Source organism: Protopterus annectens, chromosome 8.part0 (genome assembly GCF_019279795.1).
Source record: "Protopterus annectens isolate FY-2018-M chromosome 8.part0, PAN1.0, whole genome shotgun sequence".
NCBI lineage: Eukaryota > Metazoa > Chordata > Ceratodontiformes > Protopteridae > Protopterus > Protopterus annectens.
This window is the reverse complement of record NC_056741.1, coordinates 622096320-622116717: the sequence shown is the minus strand read 5'-3', so window position 1 is coordinate 622116717 and position 20398 is coordinate 622096320. Positions and strand designations below refer to the sequence as shown.

General features: G+C 38.9%; 1 protein-coding gene across 1 annotated transcript in view; it reads left to right on the top strand.

Moving 5' to 3' along the window:
* LOC122808326 (plexin-B3-like) overlaps positions 1-20398 on the top strand; it is a 2760797-nt gene that overhangs the window by 1319616 nt on the left and 1420783 nt on the right. Inside the window, exon 17 of the mRNA XM_044079291.1 lies at positions 13619-13774. Coding sequence (XP_043935226.1) covers positions 13619-13774 — 156 coding nt within the window. The remainder of the gene's footprint in view (positions 1-13618; positions 13775-20398) is intronic.

Here is a 20398-nt window from a genome sequence, read left to right as displayed (position 1 = left end):
TGATAGCAGTTCGCAAGTGCCGGTCGGCTGATTCCTGACAATTTTTTCTAAACTTACTTCAGTCCGAAGACTTTCTTCTCCTACTCAAAGCTAAGTACCCCGTTGGGGAAACTTTTTTCTTGCTCCAGTCCGATGTCAGAAAAAGTTAATAATTGTATTTCATGTGGGAAGCAAATACCTCATAAGGATTTTCATTCTTACTGTATTCCTTGCTTAGGCCCTGACCACGACGTAGCTAGTTGTCGGTTTTGTGCTAGATTCAATCAGCGTACTATTAAATGAAGGTACGATTTTGCATTTCATTACTTCGGTGGGCATTTTAATTACAAAATGTCGTTGGATACGGTTCCTGCTACCGGAGTTCACAAACGACGCAAGGATAAAGCCAGGCCTCCGAGGTCCAAATCAGACGATGTTGTACAAGCAGAGCCAGCTTCAGGTTCGGCCGTCGTCAGTGAGGCACTTTTGCAGCCCCTGCCGTCGGCCATTTTGAAACAGATGGCCGACACTGACTCCTACGAGGAGCCATCTAGGCCTTTGAATATTTCTGTTGCAGGACCTTCGGACAATGCTCCTTCGGATGGGTCCGGAGCCGCTGTGCAGGTACCGGCTTCCGAAGGGGTTTTCAGGCCTACTCAGCTTCTAATAAAAGCAAAGCCAAAGACAAAAGCAAAGACTCCTTCCAAATCAAAGACTGCATCCCAGGCCTCTTCTGATCCGGCACCTAAGTCTCAGAAACAGTTACTCAAGATGGCTGAAGACTTACTTACTATGATTAGGGGTTCACATCCCCCTCCAGACAAAAGGCCAAGGCAGGAAGTGTATTATGACTCCTCTGATCAGGCTTCTGTTTCTTCAGTTTCTTCTTCTGACCAGGAATATTCTTTCCCTCCCTATGAGGATTCTGATGCTGAGGAATCCATTCCTTCAGCTTCTCCCCCTGAGGACTTCTCTTTTGGGGAAACTTTGCATGAAATGAGGGAACATTTTTACTGGGAAGGACAGGAGTATTCGGAATCTAAGAAAAGACTTAGAGATTTTCGTCTTCTTCCCCAACATAGACCCCTGGCTATTCCTCCTATTTTGGATATTGTGGATGATGCTTTTTCAGAGGCTAACTTAACTCCTGACTCTCTTCCTCCTGCTCCTGTTAAGCCAGACAGATATTATAGGGTTCCTGATTCCCACCAGTTTTTGTACAAGAATCCTACTGCTGATCCTGAAACCATTTCTCAAGGTCCTAAGGGGGTTAAGGCCGCTACTGCTAAAAATCCCATTCCCACTGAGAAGGACTCCAGATCTTTAGAAAGGTGGGGCAAAAAAGTATACACTTCTGCTACTTTATCTATTAGGGCTTTAAACTGTCAATTTCATATGCTGAAATACCAGCAATTTCTTCTGTCTGTTTTGAAACAAAAGCTTACTTCAATTTCTGCTTGTGCAGATAAAGAATTACATGACTTAATGCCAGGGTCAGGTTCTGCACTCCCATGTGAAAACTCTCAGCCTGGCGGCCTGGTTAATCCAGGGTCCTTGATTCATTCTCTCCTACCCAAGCAGGTTATGGATGTCATTTTAGAAGCCAGACGTCCTAGCACTAGAAAATCTTATGCAGGAAAATGGAAAGATTTTGCACCTGGATGCAGGCTCAGGATTCAGATCCTCTTCTTCCTAACATTACTCTGATTTTACTTTACCTGACAGACCTCTTACATAAGGGTCTCTCTTTCTCTTCCATAAAGATCCATGCTTCTGCTATTTCTGCTCATTATAATACAGACCCTCCTATCTTTTCCCATCAGCTCATGAGACAGTTTCTCAGAGGAGCTAAGAACTTAAGGCCCCCTAGATCTCCTCCCATTCCTGCTTGGGATCTCAACTATGTTTTGGAAAAACTCACCTTATCTCCTTTTGAGCCTGCTGCCACTTCTGACATCAAGTTTTTATCTTGGAAGACAGCCATTCTGTTAACTCTAACCTCTGCCAGGAGAGTTTCAGAGTTGCAAGCTCTCATGGCTGTGGAACCTTATATTATTTTTCATCAAGACAGGGTGTCTTTAAGGACTAATCCTTCTTTCATGCCTAAGGTGGTTTCCAAAGTGGCTTTAAATCAAACTATTCACTTGCCAACTTTTTTCCCCAGTCCTCAAAATAAGGGGGAAAGGATATTGCATTCCTTGGATGTACACAGACAACTACGTTTTTACCTGGACAGAACCAAGGACATCAGGAAATCAGAGCAATTGTTTGTTTCTTATGCTTCAAGTTCCCAAGGTAAAGCTATTTCAAAACAGACCATTTCTAAATGGATTGCTCATGGAATCAGATTTTGTTATTCACATCATGGAAAGCAAATCCCAGGGAGTATAAAGACTCACTCTACCAGAGCTGCTGCCACTTCAGCTGCCTTCCTCAGAGGTGTTCCTACCAAAGACATTTTGGAAGCTGCAACTTGGAGTTCAGTGCATACTTTTTCCAAGCACTATAATCTACCTCTTTACTCTAAGTCTAGGGCAGGCTTTGCTTCTGCTGTCTTGCAGGGCCTTTTAGCCGCCCCCTCTTCTTTATGACCACCTCCCTTTTTATTCTGCTTTGGGATTCAACCCTACAGTCATGACTGCAACAGTGAAACACGATGAACATAGCACAGTTGTGTACACCTACCATAAATGTAGATGTTTGAGTGTCTTCACTGTTGCAGTCTGGGTTTCCCTCCCTCCTGTCCCCTCTTATTTTTTCTTTTGTGTGCCTTTTTCACCCTTCTTCTGAGGTGTATTTGCAAAGGGTATGGGATCTTACTCATTTTGGAGCACCTGACATCTGGGGCAAGAAAAACTGGAGAACATGGCGTCGGCTGTCAGCTTTATACTCCTGGCGCTCTGACGTCAGGGAGCATGGCTGAACAGCCGACGCCGGACCCAGACTTTGGGATTCTGGCCGACCGAGGGCTGCCTGCTGGCAGGGGAGAACCCTACAGTCATGACTGCAACAGTGAAGACACTCGAACATCTACATTTATGGTAGGTGTACACAACTGTACTTTTTACCAGGTTGAAAGGAAGAGAACACTGAAATTGTAAAGGATGTGAAGAAAGGAATTTATTCAAAGGTCTCACCAAACCATTTATAGTCTGGACTAGAGACCACTTTGGGTCTCGTTGTGTTGAACAGTTCAGTTCGCCGCACTGTTTCTATATGTTCACCAGTCGATTTATCCTTTCTCAGCCTTTTTCAGATTATATATATATATATATATATATATATATATATATAATGTAATTGTCGTTAGGTTTTACATTACATTTCACAGAACTTGGTTGTTGATAGTTCCCCTTCTTGAAGCTTGTTCAGCTTCTAGATCCAGTAAGCTATACATAACATACATTCGTAACCCCCCCTTTTTGGATCCATTTGCATATATCCGTGAATATAAACTGCAGGAATTACAGACTTTGCACCCTTGTGCCTTTTTAGAAGTATGTGCACACTTATTAGCTCAGTTAGTACATTAGTTTTTTGTTACAAGTAAGATTTCTGTGTTTTAAAACTGGTTCAAGGTATTTTTGTAGCACTCTGCACTTCATTATTTTATTAACTGACTATCACTGTGTTTACCAAGTGACGTCATGGCGTTATTTACGCCTTAAAAATATAGCGAAATATAAGAATGAACTAAATAGTAATGAAAGAAAACTACTCACTTTATTTTGTGACTATAAAAGATCAGCGATGGGCTGTTTTTAACTTTCGATCCTTCATCATCTATGGTGCGCTAAAATTTTATTGTTACTACTCATTTTTATATTTTTTTAATACCTATATGTGCGCCGTATTTTGTGATGTATGTTTCTCATAGAAACTGAGACATCTTCTAAAGATTTACAAAGTATGCGAATGATTGTATTCACATTAAAGCATAAGGCTTTAATTTTATATATATTTACATTTTTTAACATGTTAAAGTATAAGTGCTTCACAACATAGTTGTTTGAGAACTGCTTATAGGAGTTGAATCTCAATGGTGATGTTAGTTTCATTTTAAATCTGGAACGGCAGTTTTTTGTAAATGATGATGTTAATGAGATTATCACTTCTGTTACTTTTGTTAATTAGAAAGCTTCAGTTACTATAGTAAATAATTTTCCCGCCTTGGGTTGTATATAATGTGAGCTTTTTCTTAGTCTAAGTATAATCTGATGAAGCGTAGCTGTGTACTACGTGAAAGCGCTTATTTTTCCTTGGACCTCAATAAAGCCAGTTCGGAGCCTTTTATGAGATTGGACTGAATTTTGTTATACTGTTTGTTCAAGATATCGTGGCTGGTAACTCCTGTTTCGTTTTTGTGATTTTGCTGCCTTTGACAAGAGTTACATTTGGTGATTTTGTTGCCTCTTCTTAATCATCCTTTTTCAGATTAATTAGAACAACCCAGGTGTGCACACGGTTTCTTCCCTAGTGGATACCATACAACAACAAACTAGAGGAAAGCAATCTTTTTTTTCCCCAGTTATCAAGAACCCTAGGAGAGTGCATCACAGCGGATGACTTCTAACATCTGCCTTCTAGTGGCATCACATATCCCGTCATAGCAAACTAACTGAGCAGGTCCCTTTTTGCTACCTCATGAATTGTATCTCTACAATTATGCGATGGAAATGATTGATAAGTCGATATCACTAACTTGGCTGCAACCCTTCTTGTATCCTGTCAGTACGACAAGATCAGTAATTACTTCCCACTGATCCCCCAACAGATGGATAACTAATCTAAAATTGACAGTTTAGTTTCTATTATTTGCCAGATCTCATTTTACCATTATCGTTCCTTTGACCTTCACTAGGAAACTCTTCAGAAATTAATGAAAAAGGTTGCTTCATGGGGAGACAAAAATCAGATAAATTCCTTTCAGACTTCAACTCATTAAAGTCTTGAATTTTGTCGACCCTTTTTACGGGGGTGCTAATTCATCAAAAGTTTGAAGACATTATTTCTAAGTCCTTATCTCTTAAACCATCTTCTTCCTTGGCTTTGGGCTCTTCATAAAGCTCAGATCTCAACCTTAAATATTAACGAGAAAGTTAAAATTATCTGTGGCAGCATTGTGGTTCAGCGGTTTGCATTGTCGCCTCACAGCCAGAGGTTCTTTGGTTTGATTCTCGGCTGGGGTGTCTTCTGTGCTGAGTGTGCATGTACTTCCTGTGTTTGCGTGGGTTTCCTCCCGGTGCTCCGTTTTCCTCCCACATTCCAAAGACATGCGTTTGGAGTCGGTCTCCCCTGGTCTCCTCTGAAAATGGACTGTGTCCCAGTTGGACTTTCTCAGTAAACAAATGTTGAATAAATAAATTAAAATCTAAACCGGGTTTGTTGGATCTGACATAATCCAAGCTGGATCCTTCTATGGCTAGACCTTCTACCAGGTTAAACTTGTTTTATGACATGGTATTTACCATTGATCAGTCTGATCCCCTCCAAAGTACGCTCAACCTTTCTATAAAGACATACATTTCCTTCTTTATATTCCACTCATTCTTTCAGAAGCCTCTCGGAAGACGATGTGGAGGAAATAGTAGGAAAAATTCTCTTGGCACAGAGTCAGTCTTTCAAACTGCAACTCACAGCTATCTCTACTTTATGTAGGATTCTAGGAAAAATGTTCACAATGCTGTGAAAATTATTTTTTTATGTAATGTTTGCTAGCAGTACTGCCATACAGATCCCATTGCACCAGACAAATTAACTTTGATACTGTACACTTTGAAATATTTCCTAACTGCGCTATGTATAACACATTAGGAATTTTGTTCAACCACTCTTTTCCTTTGAACAGAACAAGTTGATATTTATATGATAAACGTATTCCTACTCAAATAGTTTGACAGCTTGCATTTTATTATTCTGTAATAAAGGATTTTTCTTCCATACCCAAACCATGAAAGGATCATTCAGTCATATCTGTGACGACTTTCATTGTATGTCCAGTCCAGAATCTCTCAGGATGATATATATGTATGGCTACACCTTGACCAAATCCTCATACCTTTATTTTTTATTACAATTAGATCTGAGGTCCGGGAGTAGTACAACCTTTATCTCAATCTACCCAGAATTATCCATCCTTGGAGTCCACCCAAAGGTTCAGATAATGAGGGAATTTGACCCATAGGTTGAGGATGAATGAAAACTGACAATATCCGATAAAGATGTTGTGTACTTAACATAACATTCCATCTGTGTTGTTCATTTTCATTCGTCCTCAACTCTCCAACCACCATCACCCTTCCTTTTCTAATTTCTGACTTCTGGAGAAGTAAGAAGCTTCAGTACATTGCTGTCCATTGTGTTGAGCTCCAAATATGGTCTCTCTCTCTCTCTCCCTCTCTCCATATCTTCATTTCTGATTCATGGAGAAATGAGATTTCTTAGTTTAGCATTATCTGTGTCATTTATATTTTACTTTGTTAATAGCTATTCCTTTATGATCTTCCTATCAAGCTGCAAACAAGATCTGAGGGGTATTGGGGTGGTGTATTATGGGTAGGGAAAGAGCTTGAGAGTTTGTTAGAGGCCACGAGCTAGTGTAACGGCCAAGTCGAAGTTGAGGATGAATGAAAAGGGACAACACAGATGGAACATTATGGTAAGTACATAACTTCTTTTTAATGCCTTCCTGACTTACCCAGACACAGACATTCCATGTCTCTTTGAGATTCTAGGGGAATACAGTAATATAGCTGGCTATAAAATCAGCATTGAAAAGACAAGACTGTGTTGGACTGCACTAGAGATGGTATAGGAATTTCCCTGTGTGTGAAGTCATTATCAAATCAAATTTTCAGGAGTTTGGTTAGCAAACCCTATCAGCAGTATCCCCAACTAAAACATGTCAAGAAATGAAAGGTCGTATAGGCTCCATGCTTAGATGCTGGTCCCTATTGCAAATCTGTTTGGATCGTAGGATCTTAGCCATTAAAATGTTTGTTGTCTCTCTAATCCTGTATTTTTGTCCAGTTTCATAGACATATACCCATAAGAAGACTGGATTATGCTAATAAGAATGGTGCCATGGTATGTATGGTTTGGCAAGAAAACAACTTAGAATTCTTTATTTACTGCAATGTGAATATCACATGGCAAACTGGAAAACCATAATCCTAGTTAGAATTGTGAAAGAGGGGTTAAAAAATTGGACTTTGGTGTGGTACTTAAGTAAGGCCAAGGAGATGCCCAAAACATATGAGCATGGATATCAAAGCAATTCTTGACAAGGTCTTGAGATTGAGAGGGAAAACTGATTGGAATTTTGAACTATGCCCCATTGAGATGAGAGCCCCTAACATGGAATTGAAGTTAGCAAAGCCACGATATGCCTCTTATTTAGCTCAGAGATTGGTTACTTTATAGAGGTACCCTAACCATCTTTAAGAAATATGACAAGAAATTAAGGGACAGAAAAATGATTACATCCAAAATTATAGTATTATTGATAGAAGCCAGAACAGATGAAGCAAGCTAAAAAGTTAAGCTGATTATAGAAAGCATTAATAGATGGCTTGGGCAACAAAGCTAAAGTCAGATGAGTATGAGGCTGGGAAACCTCTTTAAACATAAGCAGCCTAGAGTTCATATGGGCAGAGCTGTAACAAAATTCAGGAAATTGTAGCTCTTTCATTGGAAATGCCTCCATAAATAATGTTATACCTCAGTCTATTTCACATGTATAAAACATCTCAAGGAGAGTACTGGAGATGTACAGCAGATGAACTAGGAGACTGGAAGCATATCTTTTGGGATTGTAGTAAGCTTATAGAATTCAAGCACAACCTAGCTTATCTCGTTGACTCCTTATCCAAGTGCAGATAGCAACTAACTAGTAACAACTACCTCTTGTGGTGGGAGACTGCCCCCCCCCCTCCCCAACAAGCACTGCTTTCCTAGGTACTTTTAACCTCCAAAAAAACTGTCACTAGAAAATCGAAATTCCAGAAAGCACCCACAATCAGAGAAGTAATGGAAGTCATGGAAGAACTTAAAAAAACTCAAGGTAAAAGAACAAAAAAAATGGCAGAAGGATTGTTCGCAAGAAAAACTGGGAGAGTTGAAATCGCAACATTCCTCTTGTCCTCCGGTTAGAAGAGCTAGCTTGTAATGGGGACGGTAGTAACCCCACCAGTGCAGGAGATGGGTGAGGCTTTATCCCATTCTTACAAGAGCTATCCACTTGTTAAAAAGCATGACTGTACGCAATACTACTACAGTAAATGTTTGATAATACTGTGATATGATTGTAACCCCAGGTCATAGGCTGAATCCAGCTGTGTAAACATAACAGTCTTGAACTGTTAAAAGCTGGATCAGTCACCTTGGGGAAGATGACATGCACCATGCATAAGGAGTGCACAGATGTATCTGTCTGAACTGATCTGCAGTAAATCTGTCAAAAAGAAAAAACAGAGGTGATTATAAGCTGCATTACCGTTATGTTCTAGGTAAGTAAAGCTCTACCTGCACAGAATCTGAGAAAGCATGGCTAGCTGTGTTTTCTTTGCCCACAACTGACGACAGAAATAATCTAAATTCACACTGCCCAAGTGACTTTTAGATTGTTTCTCATTGATGTGTTTCCAGTAGTAGCTCTGTTCCAGATAAGCCTAGTACACTCTCATCCAGGTCTGTAGCCACATTTTGGTTTTCAAGAATTTGACAGTGGGTATTTGTGCTGCTACAACATGAGTTTTCACTGCATAGTTTTGCAAGACATTGTAATCTGGATGTGCCTTCTAGGTCCAGATCTTTGTCCGGGGCTACCATACTCTGTGGTAGTCTGTCATGATGTCACCCAGTATGCATAGCTAGAGACTGTGTTTTTGAGTGTTGAAGTGGATGGACTTGAATAAGTTATTTACTTGCCATAATGGCAGATCTTCATTATCCGCGTCATCCACTTCAGCAAGCCCTCTTTCCCATTCCAAATTGTTACCCCTAAGCCAGCCTTTTAGATGTTGCTGAGGCCTTCAGCATTGTAGCCTGTCACAACATCCCTAGATCATTGTCTTTTAGGTTTGATAGCAAGTCGAGTGTGTGAAATGAGGGACTTTATCAGAGCTGGGGGAGAAGTTTGAGCTTTGGAAAAGGTGATGTGGAGTTCATTGCCACTTGTAGGGACCAGTACCACAGTGTTGAAGTGGAATGACATGGATTAAGATCTGCTGTTATTGAAGTACATAACTTCCATTACCTGTCAGTCCTCGACAGTAATTGACTGCAGCTTGTACAACACCCTATTGCTGGGCTCTTTGCTATTACAGTGAGCTACCATCGCATTATACCTGTCCTGTAGGGATCTTGCAGTGGCTATTTATTTATTTATTTTACATTTGTTAACCGGGTTAGTCTGACTGAGCTTTTGGCTTATTTTCAGCAGAGATCCGGGGAGAAAAGCTCCTCAGGGAAAAGAATTTTAAAACAATAATTAACAATCAGCAAAAGAATGAGACTTGTTACAATATCATTTTAAATACTTAATACAAAATAAATTTATAGTCTGGAAAAGATTATGAAACCAGTTATATATCCCTTTAAATGAGTAGTAGCTAAGTTGTTGTAGGGTTTAGAAAAAAATATACGAATAGTTAGATGAAGATATAAGGGAAATAAAGTAGAGGTGACCTTTTAGACAGACTTGATAAAGTTAGTTATTTTGGAGCAGACTGAGTCAAGATTGGTGAGAGAGGGAGGAAAGGAAGTAGTGGGAGGGTATTAAATAGCAAATGTAAAGAAGGAAGGAAGTGGCAGGAGTACAAGGTTAGAGATGCATTTAGAGTGAGGTGGAGAAATAGGTGTAAGGATAGTGGTTTCAGGGTGGATGGCTGCAGTGGCAAGACCATTTTTATGAGGTATTTTCTTATGGCTAATTTGAAACTCTTGCTATGGTGAAGGGACTTTATTTCTAAGGGGAGTTGGTTCCAAGATGTAGCTGGGTTGTAGTTATAGAGAAGACATCTAATTTTGGTTTTGGGTTTGTAGATGTGTAATAGTTCTTGGTCTGAGCTGCGTAGAGTCCTAACGGGAATATTTAGATATGATGGAAGAGAGGCTGGGGCAGAAGGAGGGTAGATATAGGATGGAGTGAATGATTTGTAGTTGATATAGTTGGAGCAGGTGAGGGAATTCAAGCCAGTCTAGTTGCTTAAGTGCTAAGCAGTGATGAGACTTGTAGGTTTTGTTAGTTGCAAATCTGGCCACCTTGTTGTAGGTAGTTTCATGTTTAGAAATGAGTGTGGAGTTTAGGTTTGTGAATATGTGACAGCTGTATAGGAGTGTTGGAAGTAGTAAAGCATGCGAGAGAGTTTTTTGGACTGTGTTGATAAAGTATTTCTTATTGCGGAAAAGGTGTCCAAGTTTCTGATGAGTTTTTTGGATGGAGTTTGTAGTATGTAGATCAAACTTAAGCTGATCATCTATTGTGACACCTAGCAATTTAGTACTAGGTTCAACTGAGATGATGGTGGTGGATAAAAATGATAAGTGTACTTTTGAGTCTGGTGAGGTTTTTGTGGAGGAAAAGTAGGAGCTTAGTTTTCTTAGGATTAAGTATTAGTTTATCACTAAGCCATGTTTCAGTGGTGTGGAAAGATGCCTGGGTAGTAGAGTGGAGGTCAAATGGGTTGTCAGCAATGGTTATAACAGTAGAGTCATCAGCATATTGCACAAATGACTGGGGACAAGAGGAGTAGAGTAAGTTGGTGAAAATATTAAAGAGCAGTGGTCCAAGGATGGAACCCTGGTGGACACCCATTTGTACAGTGAGGGAGGGATAGTGCAGAGAGCCTTTGACTGATTGCTGGTGGGTAGAGAGATAGCTGGAGAACCAGGAGATAGTAGGGGGAGAGAAATTTAAGTTAGTGAGTTTTTCGAGGAGGAGGAGAGGGTGAGAGACAGTGTCAAAAGTTTTAGAGAGGTCAAGGAGTAGGCATGAGACAAGTTTATTGTCATCACGAGCAAGAAGAATTGTGTTGATGAAAGATGTAAGTACAGTAGTTTTACTATGACTGGGACAGAATCCATACTGAGTGGGTGTGAGAATGTTTTCCTAGTGAAGGTGTAATGCATTACCCGCTTGTGAATGCATTTCTCTAGGATTTTGGAGAGAGGAGAGAGTATACCAATTGGTCTGAAGTTTGATATGACTGAGGAGTTACCACCTTTGTGAATGGGTAATGTAAAGAAGTTTTTCCATACAGTGGGGACATAAGATTCAGAAATAGATTGGTTGATCAAGATAGATACAGGATAGGCAAGAGGTTCAGAGGCAATCTGCAGGAAATAGGAGGGTAGGTTGTCAGCTGATGGGGAGCAGGGTTTAAGTTTAGAGAGTAAAGATTTAATATAGGTAGTCGATACTGCTTTGAGAGAGAGAGTTAGAAGGGTTGGAAAGAAGTATTGAGTTTGGGAGGGTGTTAGCATTGTTGCTGGGGGGAGAGAATTCATTAAGGTGGTTATCGAGTTTATAAAATGATTGTTAAATTTAATGGCTGTGTCTTCAGGGGTTGTGTTAGGACATGTGATTTGGAGAAGGGTTTCTTGGATGTAGAATATGATTGATAGAACTCCAGAATTTTTGGGGGTCTGATTTAGAGTTTGGGGGGGGGGGTTTGCATAGAAGTTCAATTTGTCATTATGGATGATTTTTTAAATTTTATTTCTAAGTTCTTTATATTTCTGAAGGAGAGAAAGGGTTCTGGTTTTAGTCCACATTTTCCATATCCTGTCCTGGTCTTTCATGACAGTTCGGGTAGATTTAGTAAGCCAAGGAGCAGTGTTGGATTTGATTCTAATTGTGCAGAGAGGAGCAAGGGAGTTGAGAATGTTTAGGAAGGTAGTGTTGAAGGAGTGGACAACTTCATCTAAGGGCAGATTGGTGAGGTGAGACCAGTTAATTCTAGAGAGTTGGTCAATGGAGTCAGGACAGAAGTGTGAAAGTTTGCAGGTGGTAATAAATTTGTAAGGTTTGGTAAAGTGGGGAGTATGTCTGGTAACTGTTATTGGGCAGTGGTCACTGAGGGCATTTGGAAGGGTTTGGGGGTTATGATAGTTTTGGGAGTAGGAGACAAATATCCAGTCAAGAAGAGCACCTGGAAGGTGAGATTTATTAATACAAGTAGGGGTTGTGATTAGTTGCTCAAACTCATGCAGGTTAATACAGGATGTAGTGTTGGGAGTTTGTAATGAAACTCAATCTATGTTTACATCTCCCAGTATGATTGTTTCATTGTGGATGGTCTGAGAGACGTGAGATAAGATGTACTCAAGTATCTTAATATCACCAGGGGCAGTATAGATTGGTATGACAGCTATGGTGTTGAAATTATTAAGTTTGAAGTTGGTCGGTAGGAGTTCAACTGTTGAAAAAGAGGGTAAAGCTAATTTGGAACCAATTTGGTTGAGATGATCAGAGTAGAGTATGGAGACTCCTCCTTCTCTTCTTTTTGGTCGATCAAGTCTGAGGATATTATAGCCAGGAGGGATAATTTCACTGTCTAGGTGGTGTGGTTTTAGCCATGTTTCTGTTAGGGTAACTATGTCAGGAGTATAGTTAGCTAACCATGCATGGAATTCTTGAACTTTATTATCGAAACACCTGAGGTTGATAGAGCAGAATGTTACTTGCTTTTGTGAATTAGAGTGGTTGGTGGGTTTAGGTACTGGTGGGTTACTGTTCAGGGTAGTGTCTGTAGGTTTTTATAGTCAAAGATACAGTTTTTACATTATCTTCAAAATCTTAATGTTTGCTTTTTTGTTCATACATGACAGGTTTCAGTTACCTGAGTGAGCTTATAGTACTATTGATATAGTTTTTACATTATCTTCAAAATCTTAATGTTTGCTTTTTTGTTCATACATGATGGGTTTCAGTTACCTGAATGAGCTTTATAGTACCATACTGATGGCTACATTCTGAGACTAGCTTAGCATTCTTCCATAAGGAGTTGTACTGCAGCAGATGAATAACCCTGTTTAAATGCTAGTTTGGTGGTTTTCTCTCCTGTTCCCCATCAAACCACCATAGGTATCACAGATTGTTGTCCAACATCAGGACACTGAGTCTCTTTTGGCATAGCCATTATATTTTCTGACCTGTTTTGTCCCCCAGGAACTGCACTGCAAATGTGATACACATGCTCAAGTGGGCATGCGCATTCTTGAATGTGGCCCATGAAGGCTGCTTTTGTAGACATGGCTTGGTAGAGCCATGTACATGTCCCATACACCCCTCACAACAGCTGGTGTCAGGTCCCTTGTTAAGTGAGCTGATGGCTACTTTCACCTTCCTTGCTGAACTTTTCCAGCACACAAGCCATTAATTGATCTTTGGTTGTCCTATTGATAGTCAAGGCTTCATCCCTCTGTGCCACAGACCTGGGTGTTTTTTTTTTTTTTAGTTTAATTACACAAAGCTTGAATTTGCACAATACATACTTTACTGATACTGTATTATAGGGTTTGCATTTTTTTGAGCTAGTAGCTTGCATGATTTTTTATAGTCGAGCTTTTCTGCTATAAATGTTTTGTCAGTACCAAGCAACTAAATAGTTGTTTTTCTTTTTTTTTTTTTTTTAAGGGGAAGAATCTCACTGACGGAATCAGTGAGACTGAGGTAGTGGTTGAGATTGGAACAGAAATCTGCATAATAAAGACATTAACCGATGCCCACTTGATTTGCAATGCAACTCAACTCCAGCCATTACCAGGTGCAGGTGCTTTGCTAGATTTTGTGGTAGGTATCTTTTTACAATGTTTGTACAAATGTAACATTGAACACTAATCCGCAGTACTCTTTATCATTAACAAAAAAAAAAAAAGTCTGAGAGACAGAGAGAGATTAGTTCATAGGCTAGCAAATTTTCCAAACATAGTCTGGGAATTCTTGTTAAAAACAAATCAGTAGCTCTGTTAACAGTAAAAGCAAAGGAGTTAGCTCAAGGTCAGTGCTGTGTTTCTGTTGAAAATTAACCCCTACCAGAAGTTCAATATGAAAATATTTTGATCCATTTAAGTAAAGTTCTTGAACCATTAGAAACTTTAACAACTTTTGGAAAAATTGGTCTTTAGTCAGTTTTCCTTAAAGAAAGTTTATTTGGATTAGCACTTTCATCTTTTAGACATCATTAGATCCAAAAGGTTTTCCCCCTTTCTTATCAGATATGATGGGTATTATAAATGTTATTTTTTTAATTGTTTTATTTTTTTAATAACTCTTTAATTCATAAATTGTTATAACAATGTGCATCCTTTCCAATCAGTATATGTTTTGCAATAGTATAACATGCTTACTCTCAGTATCAGTTATCATATCATATTCACGTTACATTTACTATCAAAGACAAAACATCTTTCCAATGTTAAGCTTTCCCACCTACTCAACAGCAAAGCCTAAATTTACCAAACCCTCTCCAATTGACTGCAATAATAATATCCATCCTTGAATTCTTTTATTTCCTCTAGTATCCCCTCTTACTGTTTTCATTTATACGTACTATTAACTTGAACTGAATCTGCTAGGCCTCTGTCTTTCCCCTACTTCTTACTTTCAGCCTGTCCCTTACTTATGCATTGAAATTTTTTTTCTTCTTACTAAGCTATCCTCTAAATGCCCAATTTGCTCCACTTTTCTTAATCCTTCCTTACTCCTGACCCCACCGTTATTCTTTCCTCTTCTGCCTTTCTATTCATTAGTGCCTCAACTTTTCTGTTAGGACAGGTCTCCTCCTTCCATTTCCATGTGATTGCCTTCTTACCCATAATCATCAATAATCCAACCAATTTCTTATTCTCCACTGAGACTGAATCTTTATTCTCCAACATAGAGTTTTGGTGTTAAGTCACCAACACCAGTAAATTTTTCCAGAAACGGGTATTAAATTCTTTTCTCTAAGATTCCAGTTCTCCACAATCCCCAAAAATATGCTTCCTTGTTCCCTTCACAGCCTTGCCTCCAACAAGTATCACCTGCTCCTAAAGATCTTGACAGCATATGTGGTGTGTAAAAATATTTATGCAAACAGTTCCAGAAGATCCTAAATTTTCATGCCTTAGTCACTGACCTCAGCAAGGCAGTCATAATGTTCATTCAACCACCTGAATAGTGCTCCTAAGTCTTTTTCCATTGTTCTTAAAACCAGTTCAATCTTTTATCACCCCCTTCTCTTAAACATTGTTACTTATCCTTAACAGTCCTTTCATCTCCGTATGCTGCTCCTAATTCCCATTTTAATTGTCGGATCTTGGAGATTTGTTCTTTAGACTTTTCATTTCATCTGCTTACTACCCCAGGATATTCCCATTCAAGGTTATCTTCCAAAGGTTATTATCTGTATTTATGTCTTTATTCTATCCCCATTCAGAATCTGCAGCCGGTACTTGACAGTTTTCCTCATTCTAGGAACACTAGCAATGTGCATTAAATTAGCAAGGTAATGCAGTGCACCAAACACAAACAAACCAAGCTCAAACGGGCAGAATAAACTGAAATAAATTTTAATGAAACCAGGTAGGTTAATCAACCAAAAACTAAGTGCTTTTGTCACAAAGTAGATTTTATCAGAACCAGTAAAAAGCATCTGACTGCATGTGTTATATTCTGTTACCCTTCATCACACGATCAGTTCATTATGGTAATGAATTTTAAAGTACACCATTCAATGCCAAATGAAGTTTATAAACAAACAAATGAAAAAAGTTTGTAAAAAAAGTACCAAAATGAACAAATGTTATTAAAATATATCAATGAACATAAAACGCATTAAAAATATATATTATGGTACTAATTCTGAGTACAAGTGCAAGTTATATGTACCAAAAAATGGTGTGCAAATACAGTGCATACCATGTAAATTATAATTTAGCTGATTGCAACTTTAGTACAGGTGTAACTCTCGCACAGTAATTTGAACCTGGATGTTTTGTTACGTTAAGCTTGAGTTGCCAAATCAATTCTTGATATGCAAGAGCTGATTCCCAAGCACCACCCCTGGGGCAAATGGAAACCTCTAAAATTCCAAACTCAAATTTCCTAAAACCTGGACAAGATTGGGTGGATCTGTACAGGGCATTTTTAGAATTGCACTTTAAAATATCATAATAATGCTCATATATTTGTATTTTCTAAGCTGGACATCCACCAAGCTTTGTAGTCCTCCCAATTCTCTCTTTATTGGAGTTCAGTTTACAACATTCAGATATATTTTTCACATCTGATGGTACCTTAAAAGCAAAGTGAGGTTGGTCACTTACAACATGGTGTAGCTGTTTATTACCTTTAAATGCCAACCTCTACTTCCATAGGCGCCAGAACCTCTTTAAGGAGGACCCAACGGAGGACTCATGTGCAAATTTTAAACACAAAAGTGAACGGAAAATAAAATATTACCGATCACATCATTGCTACAGCCTGCTGCCAGAGTCACCACAGTAAGGAGAAGTGCTCCGTTTGTTTATATGCTGCTTTAGGAAGCTCCATTTGTTTATATGCTGCATTAGGAAGGTGTGTGTGTTGTTTATTTGCTGCTTTAGGAAGCTCCGTTTGCTTATATGCTGTTTAGGAAGGTGTGTGTGTGTGTGTGTGTGTGTTGTTTATATGCTGCTTTAGAAAGCTTTGTTTGCTTATATGCTGCTTTAGGAAGGTGTGTGTGTGCTGTTTGTATGCTGCTTTAGGAAGCTCCATTTGCTTATATTTAGCTTTAGGAAGGTGTGTGTTGTTTATATGCTGCTTTAGGAAGGTGTGTATGTGTTGTTTATATGCTGCTTTAGGAAGCTTCTTTTGCTTATTTGCTGCTTTGGGAAGGTGTGTGCATATATGTATCATCATCATCTTCTTTCGGCTGTTCCCATTAGGGGTCGCCACAGCGGATCATCTGTTTCCATTTCTTCCTGTCCTCTGCATCTTGCTGTGTCACACCAACCACCTGCATGTCTTCTCTCACCACATCCATAAACCTTATCTTAGGCCTTCCTCTTTTACTGTTACCTGGTAGCTTCATCCTTAGCATCTTTTTCCCAATAATATTCATCATCCCTGCTCAGCACATGTCCAAACCAATGTAATCTTGCCTCTCTGGCTTTGTCTCCAAACCTTCCAACCTGGGCTGTCCCTCTTAATATACTTATTCCTAATCCTGTCCACCCTCAGCGCACCCTGTGCAAATCTTAACATCTTTAACTCTGCCACATCCAGCTCAAACTCCTGCCTTCTTGTCAATGCCACTGTCTCCAACCCATATAACATAGCTGGTCTCATTACCCTCTTGTAGACCTTCCCTTTCACTCTTACTGGTACTCTTCTGTCACAAATCACTCCTGACACTCTTCTCCACCCATTCCATCCTGCCTGTACTCTCTTCTTCACCTCTCTTCCACACTCACCATTACTCTGAACTATTGATCCCAAGTATTTAAACTCATCCACCTTCGCCACCTCTACTCCTTGCATCCTCACCGTTCCTCTATCCACCCTCTCATTCATGCACATATATTCTGTCTTAGTCCTGCTGACCTTCATTCCTCTTCTCTCTAGAGCATATCTCCATCTCTTCAGTGTCTCCTCCACCTGTTCCCTACTCTCACTACAGATCACAATGTCATCTGCAAACATCATAGTCCACGGGGACTCCTGTCTGATCTAGTCTGTCAACCTGTCCATCACCATTGCAAATAAGAAAGGGCTCAGAGCTGATCCTTGATGTAATCCCACCTCCACCTTAAACCCATCAGTCACTCCCACCACAGACCTCACCGCTGTCACACTACCCTCGTACATATCCTGTACCACTGTTACATACTTCTTTGACACTCCCGACTTCCTCATACAATACCACAACTCCTCTCTAGGCACCCTGTCATGCTTTCTCTGTCTACAAATCCACAATACAACTCCTTCTGACTTTCTCTGTACTTCTCCATCAACACACTCAGAGCAAACATCGCATCTGTAGTGCTGTTTCCTGGCATGAAACCATACTGCTGATCACTAATCATCACGTCCCTTCTTAACCTAGCTTCCACTACTCTTTCCCATAACGTCATGCTGTGACTGATCAGTTTAATCCCTCTGTAGTTACAACTCTGCACATTGCTCTATTCTTAAACATCGATACCAAAACACTTTTTCTCCATTCCTCAGGTATCCTCTCACTTTCGAAGATTTCATTAAACAATCTGGTTAATAACGCCACTATCATTTCACCTGAACACCTTCTGCATTCCTTTAACACCATACCTACCGATATGCGTGCATCTGTGTGTCTGTCTGTGTGTGTGTGCCTGTGTGTATATGTAAAAAAAACTTCTTTGGCATAACATAAATGAAGCAAAGACAAAAACATCTCTGGAACTGATATGTTTTAGCACTTTTGTTCTGTCATATCTTAGAAGTTCTTAGATATGGGAGAGCAAAAACACTAAAATCGGTTCCAGAGAAGTTTTTGTCCTTGCTTCATTTGTTATGTCAGAGAAGTTTACTTTACATGTGCCCTGTTTCTTTTGTAAGTTGTGTGTTTTGTTAGCATAAATATATATATATATATATATATATATATATATATATGTATATATGTATATATATATATATGTATGTATGCGTGTGTATATATATATATGTATATCATATATAGTGTGTTTGTGTGTGTGTATATATATATATATATATATATATATATATATATATATATATATATATAGTGTGTGTGTATGTGTTTCCTTTATTTCAACTCTAATTTTAAACTCCACTTGAATTTTATCCCACTCCCTTGCTATATTTTCAGAAGAAATTTCTGTCTTGTCTAGTAGCTCCTGAATTACTTCTAAAACCCATTTCTTAAATTCCTCTTTTTAACTGATGGGAAAGAGCAAGTGTCTCATTTTTATTTCTTTACCTTGTGTTTTTATTTTAGTTGTTGTTGGCGCACGATCAGTCTGAAATAGTTATTGGGTAGATTTCAAGGGATTAATATTACATTATCGAATGATAACGTAATTGAATGCTCAGAACTTCTAAACGGCCGCATATCAAAACTTTTGTTGTGGGGGGGCTGTGCCCCCCACACCCCCTGCTAAATATATATTCCAACTCTGAGAATGCACTACAGTGAGGAAAGGGCAAATATCCCAATCTTCACTGTACTGCAATCCCACAATGCGATCTTCGAATTGCAGCTGTTTTGATGTTCTGAGCGTTCAATTACTTTCTTTCGATAACTGAATAGGAACACGATTTCAAGACCTTCAATTAAATGCCCATGTTCTGTGAGATATAAATTCTGTGTAGCCTAGCCCAGTTTATGTATCTTGGAGAACAATATGTAAATTCACTCAGAAGTCCTAGTATGGAATTCACATCTTCCATACCAAACATTTTCATAAATTTCTTCAAAAATGTAGCCTCCTTTGTTATACTTTACCTTCCGGTCCCCCCTTACAGACAGCTTACTGTTGCAAACCAAATTCCGTCCTCCATCTGTAAGTAATATTTCTTGCTGAAAGCTAAGTATTTTTCCCAAGATTTTCTTAAGCTCCATTATAGCAGTTTTTGGTGGAATGTGAATGCATGCCTTTGTAATCCTCCTCCCTTGCCAGTACCCCCTTAGTACTAGATAGCTTCCATTGTTATCTTTTTTTTTACTCCTCTATCACTATTGGAGCTCCTCTTGCAATTATTATAAGTACTCTTCTTTTCTTTGCCCCAGATATTCCATTGAATAACCATCCTGAAAACCTTTCTTTATCAAATTTGCATGTTCAGTTCTTTCCTTTAGCTTAGCTATTTGCACTGTACATTTTTAATATAGTTCACTACTCTTTCTTTTTATATTTATCTGTAAGACCATTCAGATTGAAAGACATTACAGTAAGCGTAATTTTCTTATATAGTTATTACCACCTTTTATGTGTAACTGCTTTTTTGTTAAATGTCTAGTTCCAACTTTTATGTTACATACATATACTATTTGGCAGGTTGGTCTTTATACAGTTGTTTGCCATTTGAGCCAGTGCCACATCTTCCATAACTTTGTGGTTTTTTGAAAGCCCTCAAACATAAGCAACCCCCCCAAAAAAAATTATTAACTTAATAATAACCGACAAAACTATGTACATTTTCAAATATTGAAGTTTTTGCTTAATAATAAGAATGAAAGTTCTAAGTTGGTAGCCACAACAGGCAGGCTAGTGTTAACCAAAAAGAAAGGTTAGTGATGCTATGAAGCATGGTACGACCTGTGCTATTAGTAAGTACTGTTTGATTTTGTCCATCTTTATAGCTTCCCTGGCTGAGAAAACACTTGAATTCTTTCATTAAGCACTTTCTCCAAGCCATTTCTCTTTATCAGATTGTCTTATAGTTGCATGC